Here is a 17644-nt window from a genome sequence, read left to right as displayed (position 1 = left end):
CTGCAAAATAACTTTCTGTCCTGCAACCTTAATTAATTCACATATTAGTTCTAGCAGCTTTTTTGTAAATTCTGTGTAATTTTCTGCATAAACAGTGATGCCATATATAAATAACGTAATCTTTATACCTTTTATTTCTTTTTCTTGCTTTATTGCACTGCCTAGGATGTGGGCCTCCAGCACCATGTTGAATAGAAGTGGTTAGAATGGACATCCTTGCCTTGTTCCTAATTATGGGGCAAGGATTTATTGCTTCACATTAAGTGTGATGTTAGCTATAGGTATTCTGTAGCTCTTCATCAGGTTAGGAAATTCCCTTCTTTGTCAGGGGTTCCCAAGACTGCCCTCAGGTTTAATGATTTGCTAGAAGGACTCACAGAACCCAGAAAATCTGTTATACTCATGGTATAGTATTACAGTGAAAAGAAACAGGTTAGGATCAGCAAAGGTAAAAGGCACGTAAGGCAAAGTCCAGGAGCCACCAGATGCAAGCTTCTTGTTGTCCTCCCAATGGAATAGCGCGGACAGTGCTTAATTCTCCCAGCAATGAGAATGTGTGATGTGGGACAACATGTACACAGTATTTGTCAACCAGGGAAGCCCACAGGATTTCATTGGGGATCAGTCATGTATGCATGGAGCACCCAAGCTGCTGGCTTTAGTTAATCAGTCTCTAGTCCCTCCAGAGGTCGAACTCATACAGCTTGGTCCAAGACCCCAACATTAATCACATTGTTAGTGTAAACTGTCTGGTGTGGTCCAAGGCCCCAGGCGTACAAGAACAGCCTTTATCAGGCAGGATGTTCTCAGAGCTTGGTGGTTATCTCCCAGGAACTGGTCCAGGGCCAGTTTCTTTGAAATGTGTAGAGTTGGAACACCCAAACCTGCTGCATCAACCCTTTCCTGCACACTCTCTAGTACTAGTTCGGTGAGACATTTTATTATGAAGGTATCTTGAATTTTTCAAATGCTTTTTCTGCATCTAATGAGATGATCATGTGCTTTTCTTTTCTGTTAATGTGTATTACACTGATCGATTTTAAGATGTTAAACCAACTCTGCCTTCCTGGGATAAACCCCACTTGGCCATGATGCATTGCTGTTTTTATACATTGTTAAATTCAGTTTGCTTATATTTTGTTAAGGATGTTTGCATTTATGTTCATGAAGGTATTTGTCTAATTTTCCTTTCTTGTCATATCTTTGTTAGATTTCCATATCAGGGTAATGCTGGCCTCATAAAATGATTTGTAATTGTTCTCTCTCCTCTCTTGTTGCCCAGGTATACTACATCCCTACCTTCTTTCTCATCTTAGGGAAAAACATTTAGCCTTTCACCATAAGGTATGATGTTAACTGTAGATTTTTTGTAGATGTCTTCTATCAGATTAAGGAAGTTCCCTCCTATACGCACTTCTCTTCACCTTGCTTGATTTGCTCCACAGCAGTATAGAGAGTTATTCTTCATTCCTTACAGCTCCATAGTACTCCAGAGTTTATTAAGCCAGTTCCAGGTTGATGGACATATGGTTAGTTTTCAGGATTTTGCTGTATTAAAATTGAATTACAAAATTGCTACAATGAATAGCCTTGTACCTACTTTTTCATATTATTGCTGTATCTTTGGGATAGAGTCATAGAAGTCATTTCTGGGTTAGAAAGTAAATATAATTTTGCTAGATATTACCAAATTTCCCTCCATAGGTGTTAACACCATTTGGCATTTTTTTATGCAATTCAAAATAAATTGCAAACATCAGTACACTTATCCTTAAATACTTCAGCATGTATATCATTAACTAGAGTTCAATATTTATTTACAGTTTTTCGGACTATTCTTGCATGTTTCCAAATGAATTTTATAATTGACTTGCCTGACTTAAAGGGGGGGGGGGGGGGGGAACCTGGTGATATTTTTATTGGGATCACATTATATTTTTAAATTAGGGAGAACTAACAGCTTTATGGTATTTCTTTTTTCAATCCAAGAACATGATATATCTTTTCATTTGTTACAGTATTTTTTTTTATCTTTCAAGAACATCTGTGAGTTTTGGGCTTTTCTTGCTAAGTTTACGCTGCAATTTTTGTTGTTATTGTTAGTTTTTTAATCTTTTTTGTTTTGGCTATTGCAAATGGAGTCTTCTCTTTCATTGTATCTTCCAACTCTAAACCAGGTACTTTTTGATGAACATCTAAGTCATTTTTTTGTTATTATAAGCAGTGCTGAATATCCTTGAAACTATATCTTTGTGCATATCTATGATACTTAGAATAGCAGATGTATTTTTCAAAGATGGCTGCACCCAAACATATCCCATGCCCCATGGTCTTATTAAAATGTGATTTTGTTACTGCTTCATTGAGTATGAGATATGAGGTCTGTATTCCCTCTCCTTGAACCTGAGTGGACCATTGCAACTGCCTGGGCAGTGGAATATGACAGAAATGACAGTTTGTTATAAACTGAGGCTGAGGCTGTTATAAAAGGCCTTGAAGCTTTTACCGTAGTCTCTGAGACTGCTTTCTTTGGGGGAAGCCAGCTGCCATGCCAGGTAACACATTGACATGGCCCCACGAGGAAGAGATGAGGCTCCTCCCAGCACCAACACGGAGCTGTGTGAATGAGCTTCCCTGGAAGTGAACCCCCCAGCCCCAGTCAAGCCTTCAGATGGTGGGGCCCCATTGCCCTATAACGGTACCCTCATGAGTCAGAACCGCCCAGCCAAGCTGCTCCCAAATTCCTGACCCCAGAAACATGGATAGATGGTAAATAATTAATATTGTTTCAAGGCACTAAATTTTAGAGTGGTCTGTTACTCAGCCATAGTAACTGGAACACTTAACGTGATTGATATTATAATTACTTTTGAAATTTCTATTGTTAATGTTGTAGAGGAGCATTTCCAAAACAGCCTTTCTTAGAACACTAGTCTGTTGTGTTTTGGGTTCCCTAAGGTCACATCCCAGCCCAGTTACTAACTGTGTGACCTGGGCAAGGTTCCTAACTTCCCTATACCTCAGTTTCCTCCTCTGTAAAAAGGCCATTAATACTAGTAACTACTTTATAGGGATGTATGACATTAAATAAATTTATGCATATACAGTGCTTAGAAAAGTGCCCAATACCTGATAAGCCCTCGGTAAACGTTAGCTGGCATTAATTATATCATCCTTATATGCATTTACATTGTCCTTTTTATTTTTAGTCCTTCTGCCTAGTAACGTGGAAATTATCTTAGATCTTTTTAGCAATCTGCCTAGAATTTTCATAGTGCTGTATGAATTCCAATACAAGGCCCGTTGTTTCATAACCGGGTTGTTTTTCCTCGTATTAGCCATTTATTGACAATTGTAAAGTATCCGTTCATTCAACCTATATTTATTAAACACTAAATGGCACACACTCATCTAGAACCTAGGGCCACACAGCAACTACGACTTATGAAGTCAGGTACCCTGCTCTCAGAGCGTGCACTGCAGTGGAGTGAGACAGACAGTAAAGAAATGAACGAGCAGGATGGTTCCAGACTGCAGTGACTGCTGGGGAGAAGACAGACAGGGGCACAGAGCAACAGGAGGAGGCCTGTTTTAGGTAGGAGAGTCAGAAGGCCTCTGTGAGCGTGTGAGGTTGCACCTGGCCCTGAGGGTGGAAGAGAATACACTGTGGGAGGAGCCCAGGGCCAGTGCCAAGTGCTGAGGCTTAGGGACCTGAGTCAAGGCCTTGCCCCCCAGTGGATATGTAAAGACTTGTGCTTTTATGGTTCAGTTATTTTCAGATATTACTTATATGTCATATTTGTTATATAACACGTGCGTGTGTGTAGTCAGCAACACTTTTGCATTGGTATAAGACAACCAGCTTCTTGGGTTTGTTGAACTTAGAGCAGTCGGCCTTCGCTGCCCACGTGTAGAGTGTGGGTTCAGGAGGTTGGGCTGTTCTGGTGTCCTTTCCTTTGGTGCGTCCTGATGGCACTCGTCCTGCTGCGTGCTATGGCTGGGGGTGTGCGGTCTGCCATGTATTAAGTGCCCCACTAGAGCTGTGTGGGGATGGCCGCTGGGCCCAGGGCAGCGGCTCTGCTCTCCCGCAGAGGGCACAGAGCAAGCGTGAGGGCCACGTGTGACTCCTCTCTGCTTTTAGGCGGAATCCTGTGTAAGTAAATGATATGACTGCTAATTTTTTATCTTTAGATCTAAGCTGGAACCAGAACCAAATACAAAGACAAGACAATCCATGTCTTCTGAGAAAGTTTCACAGAATCCTTCAAAAGACTCTGAAGAAAGACCTGTCACTGAAGAATTTCCAGGTATGAATTAAAATCAGAATCTTGCCTTGCGCCTCTTCCTTGTGACACGTTGGCCAAAATACAAAGCAGAAAAAGAAGGAACACAGCCCCAGACATCTTGTGGTGTTAGTATTTGCATAAAGCAAAGGAAACACGGAAGTGTCAGTCTTTTTTGGTCACAGTTGGATCTTAATGCCGCCGCAGGGGCGGGGTGGGAGGATCCCCCAGTCACCTGGCAGCCGCCAAGGTCCAGAGAAAGGGCCTGAGTTGCTGCGCACCAGTGGGGTGGGGACTGGAGACTTAGAACCTGGAAGAATCATGGGGATCTCTGCCTGTCAGTCTCAGGAACGGTGGGGCGCTGCCTCCCCTGCACCCACGCAGTGCACTGTCAGCACGGACCTTGCCTGGACCTGACCATCCTGCCTTGGGGCGGAGCCTGTGGTGTCAGCCGCCTTTGTCAGCCAATTGAGCCAATAGGACAAAATGCAAGTCTGGGTTTATAAACTTCCTGTCTTCATGTTTGCTAGCCGGCCCATAACTTAGAACAGCTCCTAACACATGGTAGATGCTGGATAAATACAGTGTCTCTATAAAGTCTGGAAATATAGGGGAATGTATATATAATGCTGTCGGGGACATCTTCAATCCATGTGTCTGGCCAGGGTGGCCACCCTGTGTAGGGGATGCATGCTTAGTTTGCTGTACCTCAGAGGCACATGAGATTTTGCTTTGTGTGAATCCCAGGATGCTGAGGCCCGAGAGTCTCCCTCGCCTCCTCTTCTATACTCTCAACAATGGCTGTCATTTACTGCATGCCTCCCAGGTACTAGGCGCTGTCCTGAATCTTCACAGACATCACCACCATCCTTGTAGCAGCCCTCTGGGATGGATTTTATGACCTTTTTCTTGTCCAAGTTAAAAGTTCATAAATGGTGGACCTGGCATTTCCATGTGCATCTGTGCTGCCCTTCCATCTAATTTATTCCCTGCATATTGTAAGCGAGGGAATTCAGAATGCACTTAGGGCTTTGTGAGCCTGAAAGATGCCAGAGGCCTTTCTGTAGCTGAAAACAGCTTCTGTGGGAAGGGCAAGGAGACTGGCGTTCAGTGACCACCCCCTTCACTGTGCTGGGCACCCACCGGGGGTGCCAGCAGATCAAGTCTCACGGAGTCTTTTGAGGTGTTACTGTCATCACTTTATGTGTGAGGGAACAGAGCTTTGAAGAAACTGTATAACCTATCAAAAGTCAGATAACAAGATAAGAGCGTCACTGGGATTCCAGGTGTGGGTCACTCTATGTCGAGCCTGAGCCCATCCTCTCTGGAGGCTGCCTTGTCCCATAGGCCAGAGGCCTCGCACACACCCTCCCATGCCTATCTCCGCTTATTCCTAATGAGGGAAAACCCCAGCATCAGTCACAAAGTGATGGGGCCCTGCTTTTCGTAAACAGTACATAGGGGTGTCATATCTAAATTTACTCCTGCCAGACATAGCTGCTCGACCCTTTATCCATCCATTCATTCATTCAGGAGCTATTGTCAGGGCTGCTGAGAGTGGGGAGAAGCCAGTCCAGAGTCTTGGGGCCCAGGTGAGGGTAAATCTCACGTAGAGAGAGTCTGCCCTTGCTGGGTCCCTCGCTCACACTGAGAATTGTTATGCCAGGCACTGCGCTAGGTGTTGGGGATACGGGAGCGAGTAGAAAATAGGCACATGTGCTTGCAGTCCAGAGGGGAACAGATGGTAATGGAATATTACACAACTGGGTACACAGTCAGTCTGTGCTATAAGAGAGGGGGTCCTGGTAATAGAGATATGGCCCACTGGAGAGGTCGGAGTCCTTGAGGTTTCAGTAAGACCCAAGGGCAGTGAGGAGTGAGCCATGTGGCTCTCTGTGGGAAGAGAGTCAAGGCAAAGGAAGCAGAAGTGCCTGGTGTGCTAATGAGCAGCCGGGAGGCTGCAGAGTAAGGGAAGAGCAGAGGGACAGGAAGCAAGCAAGTACCAGGGCACCAAGGTCGTGGGGCCTTCCGGGCCACGGGAGAGCTGTTTACTCTGAGTGAGGTGGGAGGCCACCAGGATGCTTGCACAGAGGACTGTCACACAGAGGACTACATTTGAGCAGGGTCCCTCTGGCTGCTCTGTTGAAATAGATTGTTTAGGGGATGAAGAAGCAAAATAGGGACAGTTAGGAGGCTGCTAACGTCTCCTAGGAACAAGGTGGTGGTGCCCCTCACCACGCATGGTAGCAGGGACGTGGAGAAGCGGTGGAATTCTGGATATATTTTGAAAGTTGAGCCACAGAATGTGCTCCCTGGACGTGGGGCATGAGGAGGAGATGGGGCAAGAAGGCTGCAGTGGTTGTTGGCAGTGGGAAGAAGGTGGCTGCCCTTCACTGAGTTGTGGAAGGCTGAGGGGGGGCAGGCTGGGGGCTGCAGATCAGCTCAGTGTGGAGTATGTTAATTTAGGGATGTCTGGCACAGAGGTTGAGCAGGAAGTTGGGTTTATGAGTCTAGAGGTCAGGGGACAGGTCTTTAGATCACGTCAATCCCATGAGACAGGCTGGGATCCCTGAGGAATGAGGGTCAGTAGAAAGAGGATGACGCACTAAGCCTCCCGATCTGGTCTTCCCTGTTCTGTCTTTCTCCCCGGCACTTGTCACTACCGTTCTATATGTTTGACTCATTTATATCCTTTATGCTCTGGCTCCCCTACTAAAACTTAAGTTCCACAAGGACAGGAATTTCTGTATGTGCTTTGTTCAGTGCTGTAACACTGGCACCCAGAACAATACCTGGCACATAGGAGGTGCTCATTAAATCTTTGTTGAAGAAAATGAATGAATGAAGACTCTTTTTGGAGCACTGATTGCTTTTAGTTGCTGTGGAAATACTTCCTGAAGCAAAAGGAACTTAATGCCTCTCGGTGGTAGAAAACAAATGGTCAATGAGAGAATGCTGTTCCTCACGGTTTATATTTTTATCTTAAAGTCAGTATTTGGATGCTTTATAATCACGAAGTTATCTCCTGACTAAGCCAGCCCACCAAAATGTTGAGAGAACCCTCCAGTTTAGCTTCTGATCAACGTGTAGGAGCAGAATGGTGTGAAGGGTGTCTCTCTGGAGGCCGTCAAGGTCCCAGCTGCAGCATTTAGTGGCACTTCCGAGAACCATTTCCCCCATTTTGTAAATACATCTCAGGACTCCTCCCGCCCCATCTTGGTCCTCTCTTGCTTTTTCCCCTGTATCCTGGCCCCTGCTGCCGCTGCTGGCTCCACTTCACTGTCCCCACAGCTCCACCCGGCAGCTCTTTCCTCCATGGTCATTTGGTGATGCTTATTTCTGAGCCATCTCTTCCTTGGTTATGTGGAGTCCCAAAGAGTAATAAAATCTTAACTAGTGCTCTTTAAAAATGTGCACACTTTATGTACAAATTCCTGCATATATAACAGGCTTTTTCTACCTCATTTTGTTTGTTTTTCCCAAAAGGAAGCTATTACCATTGCTGTACCCCACCTTTATCTATTTTCTGTTCATGGAGATGGGCCATCCCTTCCTCTGAGTGAGAGGGAAGGGAAAGCACAGTGGTTGCAGTGTGATGTCATGGAAGGGTCGTGAACCTTGGTTTCACAGTCTGGCCTCTGTCCTGCACCATGACCTTGGACAAGTTATTTGAACTCTGAGCCTCAACTTTCTTATAGTATCATGTGGCTGTGGTTTGTTGTGAGCATTTCAGGAGCTAGTGTAAAGGGCCAGGCAGTGTCTGGCATGTGCAGTAGGGCTCCACAAAGAGCACATTTTGCGTTAGTTCGTAGAGCAGCTATGACGAGATCCATTGCTAGACACTAAGGATTGGGCAGGATTCTTTTTCAAATGAGTACTGGAAGTCAATTAGTAGGCTGGCCAAGATAGCAAAGGCAATTAGGAAGGCAAAGGAAATGAAAGTCTAGATTAGGAAGGAAGTTTTTTCTATTTACAAACTGCCTGGTATTGTGTACGGAAAATTTTAAGGAATCCACCAATAAAAGAAGTAGTAAATGAGTTCAGCAAGGTTGCAGGATACAAAACCATTATACAGAGATTTCATTTCTGTATACTTTCAATGAACAATCCAAAAATGGAATTTAAAAGGAACAATTCCTTTATGATAGCATCAAAAAGAATAAATTCAACAAAAATGTAAAACATACTTTGAAGGCTGCAAATCATTGTTGAAAGAAATTAAAAATGATCCAAATAAATTGAAAAATATCCCAAGATCATGAATCAGAAGAATTAGTGTTGTTAAGATGGCAGTACACCCCAAAATGATCTACAGTTTCAATGCATTCCTCTTCAGAATCCCAGCTGATTTCTTTGTGAAAATTAACAAGTTGATTCTAAAATCCATGAGGAAATGCAGGGAACTCAGGATAACCAAAACAGTCTTGGTAAAGAAAAAAGTAGGAGGACTCACACTTCCCAATTTCGAAACCTACTACAAAGCAACAGTAATCAAGACAGTGTGGTACTGGCACAAGGACGGACATATGGATCAATGGGACAGAATTGAGAATCCAGAATTAAAACCGTGTGGCTCTGGTCAACTGAGTTCCAACTGGGGGACCAAGATCATTCAAGGGGGCAAGAACGGTCTCTTCAACAAATGGCGCTGGGAAAATTGGATATCCACATGCAAAAGAACAAAGTTTGACACTTAACTCACACCATTTATAAAAAAGTAACTCAAATAGACCAAAGACCTACACAGAGCTAAAACCCTAAAACTCTTATAAGAGAGCATAGGGCTGGGGCTTCCCTGGTGGCGCAGTGGTTGAGAATCTGCCGGCCAATGCAGGGGACACGGGTTCGAGCCCTGGTCTGGGAAGATCCCACATGCTGCGGAGCAACTGGGCCCGTGAGCCACAATTACTGAGCCTGCGCGCCTGGAGCCTGTGCTCCGCAACGAGAGGCCGCGATAGTGAGAGGCCCGCGCACCGCGATGAAGAGTGGCCCCCGCTTGCCACAACTAGAGAAAGCCCACGCACAGAAACGAAGACCCAACACAGCCATAAATAAATTAATTAATTAAAAAAAAAAAAAAGCATAGGGCTAAATCTTCCTGACCTCAGATTTGACAAAAGATTAACAAGGATATGACACCAAAACACAAGCAACAAAAGGAAAAATTAGATAAACTGGGCTTCACCAAAATTAAAAGCTTTTGTGCTTTAAAGGTTAAAAAGAAAAGAAAGTGAAAAAAGCCCTCAGAATGGGAGAAAATATTTGAAAATCATATATCTGATAAGGGGTCTATATCTAGAACATGGAAAGAACTTTTACAAGTCAATAAGAAAATGATAACCCAATGGCAAAGGGTCTGAATAGAAATCTCTCCGAGGAAGAAATACAAATAGCCAAAAAGCACACGAAAAGATGCACAACATCATTAGTAATCAGGGAAATGCAAATCAAAAGCACAATGAGATTCCACTTCACACCTACCAGGATGGCTAGAATGAAAAAGGCTGACGATAAGTGCGTTTGCAGGATGTGGAGAAATCAGAACTCTCCTGTAGGTATAAGTTCTCCAGGCAGCGGGACCAGCCAGTGAAAAGATCAAGGAGGGAGAAATGAGCTGGCATATTTCCACATGCGTGCACACACATGTACACGCACACACACTCACACTCACAAGAGGGAGGCACCAGTGAGAATGGCACAAGGAGGGGGGAGAGTCGGAGGCAGAGGCCTGATCACACAGGGCCCTACAGGCCGTGGGAAAGGTTCAGCTCTGGGTCTGTGTGTAGTGAGGAGCCCTGGAGGTTGTTAAGCTGAGCATGACAAGGCCCGGGTCACATTTAAAACCTCCCTGACTACCGTGTGGAGCTGGAGTGGAGTGAGAAAAAGAGGAACCAAGTGGCCTTGTTGGGAATCTATTGCAGGAGGCCACACGCCGGCGGGATGAGGTGTCACCTGAGGGACGTGGTGGTGGAGATGGCCGCGGAGACAAGGGCTCAACCTCTGCTCACACTTGGGAACTGAAGGTTAGCCAGTAGGTAGGACGCGAGAGGTGAGGGAAAGAGAGCCATCAAGGGCAACTTCTAGGTTTGGGCTGGACCGACCAAGATGACGAAGGTGCGAGGGTCTGCAGTGAGGCCGGGAGGAGTGGGAGGGAGCAGAATCATATTCTGTGTGAGGTCTGAGATGCCTATTGGATTTTCAGGTGGAAATAGTGAGTCCGTTGGAGTGAGCCTAGAGATCAGGGAAGAAATCAGGGCTGGAGGTCTTTGGGAGTCATAGGACATAGGCAGTTCAGAGCCGCGGGCCTGGATGCATCACCTAAGGGGAATGTGTGGGGAGGGGAGAAGCCTGCACAGACCTCCGTGGTGCTGCCAGTTTTCCAGGGCCTTTGCCATTTCATCTCCATCCCCACCTCGATGCTGGCAGGTAAATCTCGTCCCCCACACCCAGCTGGTTCCTCTTAGGGGTCGTATATCTGCCCTTTTCTCTGTGCCATTGGAAGACAGCTTTTTCCTGTCCGTGGGCATTTTGCTAAGGTTATCTACAGTTAGCAGAAGGATTTTTAAAATCTGGGCTATGTGGTGTCTTTTTGCTTATCTTTTCAGGTTTTTCATTTTGCTTTTGAAACATGAGATGTAACTTAGAAAAAATACTTTAGTGTAGGACTAGGCGGTACACTTCTAGGCAGAGGGTGGTTTCTTGCTTGTCATACTCCTGTTTCTTAAAAAAGGCACCAGTCTTGTTATTTTTGAATAAGGCAGCACAATAAAGCACCTCTGTGGTCACAGCTGACCTTCTGTGCATGTCTGGGTTTAGTTTTTTTTCCTTCCATATTCTTACTCAGCCAGGATGAGATCTTTGTGGACCCATTTATAATTTGTTTCCTGACATTGGTTTCCACTAAGATGGGTACGGTTATTTGTGAATACTTCTTGCCCTTCTTCTCTAGTCAGTCACGGGTCCTGCCCTCAGTTGACAGGGAAGCTCAGATCCAGCCCCTGAGGAAGTGAGTAGTGCCAAAAAAGAGGGCACAGGTGGGAAAGACGTAGTCCACTCAGAGGGCCAGGGAACTTCAGGAGGAGGTGGTCCGGAGAAATGAGTCTGAACCTGAAAAAGGGGAAGCTTAGAATGTTCTAGGCAGAGGAAACAGCATGAGTAAATACTCAGAGGCCGGAAAGCGTGGGAGAGGTATGGAACGTAGTCAGTAAAGAAACCACTTCTGGGTCAGCAAAACTCACAGAAAGGGGAGGAGGAGTGGGCCTTAAGGTAGGAAAGGTGGATGGGGCCAGACCATACGGAGGGCCTTGAGTACTGGACCAAGGAGTCTGGACTTGAGTGCCTTGGCATCGTGGTGCATGGAGGTCTGGGCAAAGCACTCGCATGGGGTGTGCCGTGCCTCAGGCTGATTCTTACAGCTGCAGGTCAGGGTGGCTCCAGGTGGCTGCAAAGGCTCTTAACAAACTTTCCATTCCAGCTCAGAGCTGACTTACGCTTCGTTCTGATGTGACTATGTTTCTGTGTTTCTAAATTTGATGTTCTTATCCTTAAAACACATAAAGGTAAAAGCTTGAGATGGATACAATAATGAGGTCAGGTAGGAGATAGAGGGCTCTAGGGGTGGGGGTGGGATGAGTGAAAAGTATAGATGTTCCACCTGAAGAATGTGGTCTCAGAAAAACACCTCCTCGGCTTCTAAAGATGTTTCCAACCTTTTATAAATATCATTTATATAAAAATTATGTATTATATTTATAGATCCTATATTATATCTAAGTTATACATGTGTCTTTTATAAATATGATGACAGTTCTGGCAAAAACAGCCAATTTTTAAAAACTTGCACAGGGTCGCAGATGACTTGGAGTTTTTTTGTGATGACATATCCAGAATAATAACCATACCTTGTACATAGGTCTGCCTAATCTTCTTTCTCTAAATTGGTGCTATCATTATGTTCTTTTCCCTTATCAGTCTCAAAGCAAAAACTCTGGACTTTTGCCCATCTCATGGGGCTGAGAGCAGCTATGGGAAATTTACTGAGATTGGGGAAGAAAAGAAAAAGAAGCAGTATTTGCCTTTAAGTACTTGGCAACCCACTGACAAGCCCAGAGGCACTGCTGAGACACCCGACACAAAGTCACCTATACAAAAAAAAGACCCCATTACAGCCTCCACCCAGGAGTGACTCTCCGCCTCCCCTCTCCCCCCCACCACCTTGCTCCCAGCCCACCCCTGGATGAGCCACATAGGCCTCTCTATCAGGGTTCCCGGGTGGGGCAGCCCCTTCTGGGAGCTGTGCTGTTGTTCTGCTCTGTCAGAGATCTGGCCCATGTTTATGTGATCCCGGTCAAAGTGCTCTCTAGATTAAAAGTAAAATTACCGCCAGTCAGCAGTCCATGCCCAGGTTCCCGTCTGGAGTACATCAAAATGCACCAAAGCACGGACTGGCACACATACCATTGTACTAGCAGAAAACCCAAAGTAACCAAAGGTTTATCAGTGGAGTTACAGTTACACAGAAAATTCCTTACAGTGGAATGTTATGCGGCAATTAAAAGAACAAGGTAGGGCTTCCCTGGTGGCGCAGTGGTTGAGAGTCCGCCTGCCGATATAGGGGACACGGGTTCGTGCCCTGGTCTGGGAAGATCCCACATGCCGTGGAGCGGCTGGGCCCGTGAGCCATGGCCGCTGAGCCTGCGCGTCCGGAGCCTGTGCTCCGCAACGGGAGAGGCCACAACAGTGAGAGGCCCGCATACCGCCAAAAACAAAAGAACAAGGTAGATATATGTGAAATGACATTGGGTAATCACCCAGATGCATTGTTAAGTTATAAAAAGCAAGTTTTAGAACAATGTGTTACCACTGATATCTTTGTGAAAAGCACACTGCCACACACGCAGAACTATAAATTATCTCTAGGCTGCGGAGGAAGCAGGGAATTGCATATCTGTGTGTGTGTGTGTGTGTGTGTGAGTGTGCTGGATAGAGCCTGCGAGACTCCAGCAAAGCACTGACAAACAGTGGTTACTTCTGGGAGGGGAATGGGATTGGCGTGGTATGGCATTTCCTCTATTTTTTATATATGTGTATATATATATATTTTTTTTAATGAAATTACCCATACATTTTGCAGTCTTTAAAAAGTAGAGGGAGGTGTATAAGCATACGAGTATGTGTTTTGAAGTCAAGTCCGCTTGAAAACTGGTCCTGAAGAACGTCCATTTGGTTTGCGACCATTACTGAGATCAGGCCAATACTGAAACTGTGCATGGGTCCCATCTATCCATACACACACACACACACACACACACACACACACACACACACAGATCTTTACATTGTAAAGAGTCATGCTGCAGTGCTTGAATATTAACCAACAGATAGTTGAATGTGGACAAAGCTCTATGATTTCCTTCCATCTCATGTTTTTAAATATGCCTGCATCCTAAGACAACCTATTCTAAAGTGAATATTTTGCCTTCTGCCTACTTTCAATTTTTTTTTTTTTTAACAGAAAAGATTCCGGCCGAAGCACAACCTGAATTGGGAACCTGGGGAGATGGGAAAGGTGAAGATGAATTATCCCCAGAAGAAATACAAATGGTAATGCTATTCTCTGCCTAATCATGTATTTTTAACTAGTTTTAGTAAGAATATTTCATTGAGTAGGAGGTCATCCTAAATGCCCTTGCCCTAATTTTTATACTGAGTTTTAAAAATTATAAATAAATATTTTAGATAAATTTTCCACTTGATTTCCAGATTCTTAGTATGCTTTTCTTATGTTTTGAATTTGCAGTAGCTTAAAGAAGAAATTGCCTTGGAATAATTTTATTAATATTAGATGTCTTTTCAGTGGCAGTAAAATAGTCTTCTATTCTAAATGGGTCTTTTATAATCGCTGCTATGGTGCTTTTTAATTGTTTGAATTACTGGTGCATGGTAATGTGAAGAAAGCATAAGTAATGGCTGAAGAATGAAAAGAGTAACACCTTAACTGCGAATATCACCTCCTTTTATTTACCTGTCCCCTAGCTGCCAATTGTAGTTTATTATCTCTGGGTGAGTTTCAAAAGAAAAGGGACAGATTTGGCCAGAGCCCCTACCTGTTCGTTTAAAGCCGGGTCTATGCACAGCTGTCTGGACATCGGTGTGACAGAGCCACATGGAGTACGTGTACCTGGGGTTGGGAACAGATGTGTCCTAGAGCTGCCCTGGTGGGATGCGGGCCTTGCCCAAAGAGCTGAGAAGCCGGTTCCCACATAGTCCCCCTCCAGTGGCTGTGCCTGGCAAATGACATCTTAATTTGCAGCGCTTTACGGTGGACAGAGCTTTTTAGTACTTGTTTTATCCGTGATAGTCTCAGTAATCACACTAAGAGGTGTTGGGGCATTACTGTCTTCTTGTAACTTTGGCAAAAAGCAGTCGGCTCTCTTGTCCAAGGGCCCCTCATTAGTAAGTGGTTGAGCCTATCTGCAGTCAGCGGTCTCCTGATGTCTCCTGAAGAAGATGAGAGGTAGAGCTTCGAGCCATGGCTGTCGAGTGAGAGAGGCACCCATCTCCTCCCAGACCTCACACAGAGGCATTCGTGTCACCAAGCTCTTCACTCCTGTCTTCCTGTCCTACAGGCTCAGATGTTATGTCCTCAGAGAGTCCTTCCGCGACCACCTGGCCTGAAGTGGCCCCAGCCACTATGTCTGTGTGCCCACATCCTGCCCTCATCCCTCCACTAGAATACAAGTGCCCCGAGGGTGGAAATCTGTCTGCCTTCACTGCTGTGTTCCCAGAGCCTAGAGCAGGGGTGGGAACTGTTTGTTGAATGGATGAGTGACTTTGATGAATATAATATAAAAACTCTAGGTTGTTTTAAATGGTAAAGCAGGATCATCAGTAAGAACTACTAGAATATTCTATCTAAGTTATTATTATTATTTATATTTATGAACACCTTCTGTGCACCAGGCCTTGTTTGTTTAATCTCATAACAGTCTAGTGAAGTAGGAATTATCTCTCTTGTACAGTTGACGAAAATGGGGCACAAAACTTCCAAAGCCCGTGCAAGGTCACAGAGCCCAGCATCCGAGCCATGCTCCATGCCCCGAGCCCTGGCTCCAAACCCTGAGCTTTTTTCCTGCATCACAGCTCATGTGAGTGCCCGCTGGGATCTGGTGGTCTAGGTGAGTGTAGCCTGCACAGGAGCACTGGCAGACTGACCTGGGCGGCCTGACAGAGGCCTAACCAGCCCCAGCAAGGGGGCCAGGTCTGCTCTCTTGAGCGTTGGCTGCCGAGAGCATAAAGCTGGCTCAGAATCCTCTTGCTCTCGAGGCTTCCTGTTTCTTCCCCACGCCTGATTGTGGGATTGAAACACCGGTGGCCCCTCACGGTGGGCTAATGACTGAGTGAGCTGACCCAAGAGGGTGCCAGGCATACAGAAGGCACTCATAATTGAGTTCCCTCGGCCTTTCCCCTTCAGAGTGGCAGGTGTGCACAGAGGCAGGGCAGCCCTGGGCTGCACAGGGTCGGGGGGGCCTGGGCAGTGCTCACGTGTGTGGGGAAGGGCTGTGGTGCGTGTGCTGCCCTCACGGCAGGATCAAAGGGCCACGCGGGGTGGCAGCTGCCGCTCCATGGAGTCTTCATACATATTTTATACTCAGGACTGTTTCACAAACATTCATTCACCCAGATGAGCAGTTTCCCCTTTAAGATCATCACCTTAGAAGCGTGACACTGATTCCAGTGATGACACCATTAGCCATGACTTTCCTGGGACTTGCTATGGGGGTGCTCCCTCAGAGGCTGTGGGACTTTCTTTAGAACAAGAAGCAGAGCTGTCTGCGCCCCTGATAGATAAAAATAATTCTGAGCTAAGGAAGTAACTCAAACACCTTAAAGTGGCCTGCCAGGCCCCTGCTTCCTTCCACACCTCTGACTTGGAGTACGTGCTCAGTGCCCCCCAGACCAGCAGGCACGTGACCCGGAGGCCTCGCAGTGTAGACTGCGGCAGTGTAGACTCCAGGCAGCAGCTGTGGCTGCCCAGTCAAGTAGAGAGAGGCTGAAGACGATGGCCAGGGAGCGGAAGTGAGAGCGGAGATGAGAGAGCTGCTGCGGGAAGTGGACTGGACCTGGTGATCCACTGGAGGGCAGCAGGGCGTGTGAAGAGAGTGAGGCAGGAGAAAGAGCCTGGAGCTTTGTGACCATCCTGGGGAAGCAGGATGCCGGCAGTCAGGAAATGAGGACCTGGTCACGGACAGGTGTGAGTCCGTGGGAGGTGTTTGGTGGGCGCTGGGATCCCGGGCTTGGGGCTTGGGCTGGAGATGTGACTGTGGGATACACCTGAGGGCTGGTGTTTGAAACAGTGCATACAGGGGAGAGAAAGGCACAGCACATCACCCCGGGACACAACGCTGGAGGGCAGGCCCAGGCGGACGATTTGATCACGCTCCCTGATAGCCAAATGATGGCCAGAGTTTCTTAAAAGCTCATAGTTTTCCTTCAGCTTACACAAAATAACTTTATTATTGAAAATGATGTCGCGTTCCCCCGTATCATGTAACATGACCACCTGTCTTTGCTAGAGATAAAAGTATGTATAGTACTATCCCTTCATTAAGAAAGAATACATTTGTATTTAGGCAGAACTTAGCTTCCATTTAGGGCTTTTTAAAAAATACACTGCACGGCTTCATAAAGGAAGTAGCTGGAAGAATGGCCGTCAGTCGTTTGCCAGAGGACTTGCCTTCCCCGCAGGCGGTGGTAAGCAGCAGCAGCTTGTTAACCCGCACAGACGCGTGCTTAGAGGCTGCAAGATGCACGGGGGCTGGACCAGTGGAAGGCTGGCAGCAAGGATGTCTGTGATCAGCTGATGCTTGGCCCCAGTGAGAGATGGCCCCAGTCAAGGGCTTTGGGACTTGACAGAGTTGGTTTTTAACCCTCTCTTTATATCACTTACTGCCTGTGTAATTTGGGGGCAAGAAAATCAGCCTCACTGAACTTCAGCTTGGTAAGTTGACAGGATTGTCAGGAATACAGTCGTGTATGAGTGCCCAGGAAAGTGCAGGGCACGTAGCAGCTGCTCAGAGAATGTTCCCTCACAAACAGTGAGAGATCGTTGCTGCCCCGTGTGGTCCTGGGTTCCCTGCACATGTTCTGAGTGCGACGTATGTAGCTGTTGCATATGAGAAACACATGTTCATATCATAAGGCTTGTCTTTCCATAATGACGGTTGGTGCGCCATGCTTTGTCCAAGCAGTGTCCAAATGAATGAAGCATTGTCCAGAAACATGCCAGGGATCATTCCCAATAATGCTAGTTATTTCGGCGTCATGATATCGGTGACCTAAGCAATCAGAACCAGCAGGAC

General features: G+C 46.0%; 1 protein-coding gene across 3 annotated transcripts in view; it reads left to right on the top strand.

Moving 5' to 3' along the window:
• STX18 (syntaxin 18) overlaps positions 1-17644 on the top strand; it is a 120923-nt gene that overhangs the window by 92492 nt on the left and 10787 nt on the right. For all 3 annotated transcript variants that reach the window (XM_027103374.1, XM_027103375.1, XM_027103376.1), the window contains exons 6-7: positions 4192-4307; positions 13798-13886. In XM_027103374.1, the coding sequence (XP_026959175.1) occupies positions 4192-4307; positions 13798-13886 (205 nt within the window). The remainder of the gene's footprint in view (positions 1-4191; positions 4308-13797; positions 13887-17644) is intronic.

Source organism: Aethalodelphis obliquidens, unplaced genomic scaffold (assembly GCF_003676395.1).
Source record: "Aethalodelphis obliquidens isolate GAN/ISIS:26980383/991018 unplaced genomic scaffold, ASM367639v1 scaffold6, whole genome shotgun sequence".
Taxonomy (NCBI): domain Eukaryota; kingdom Metazoa; phylum Chordata; class Mammalia; order Artiodactyla; family Delphinidae; genus Aethalodelphis; species Aethalodelphis obliquidens.
This window is presented reverse-complemented; position numbering and strand designations above follow the sequence as displayed.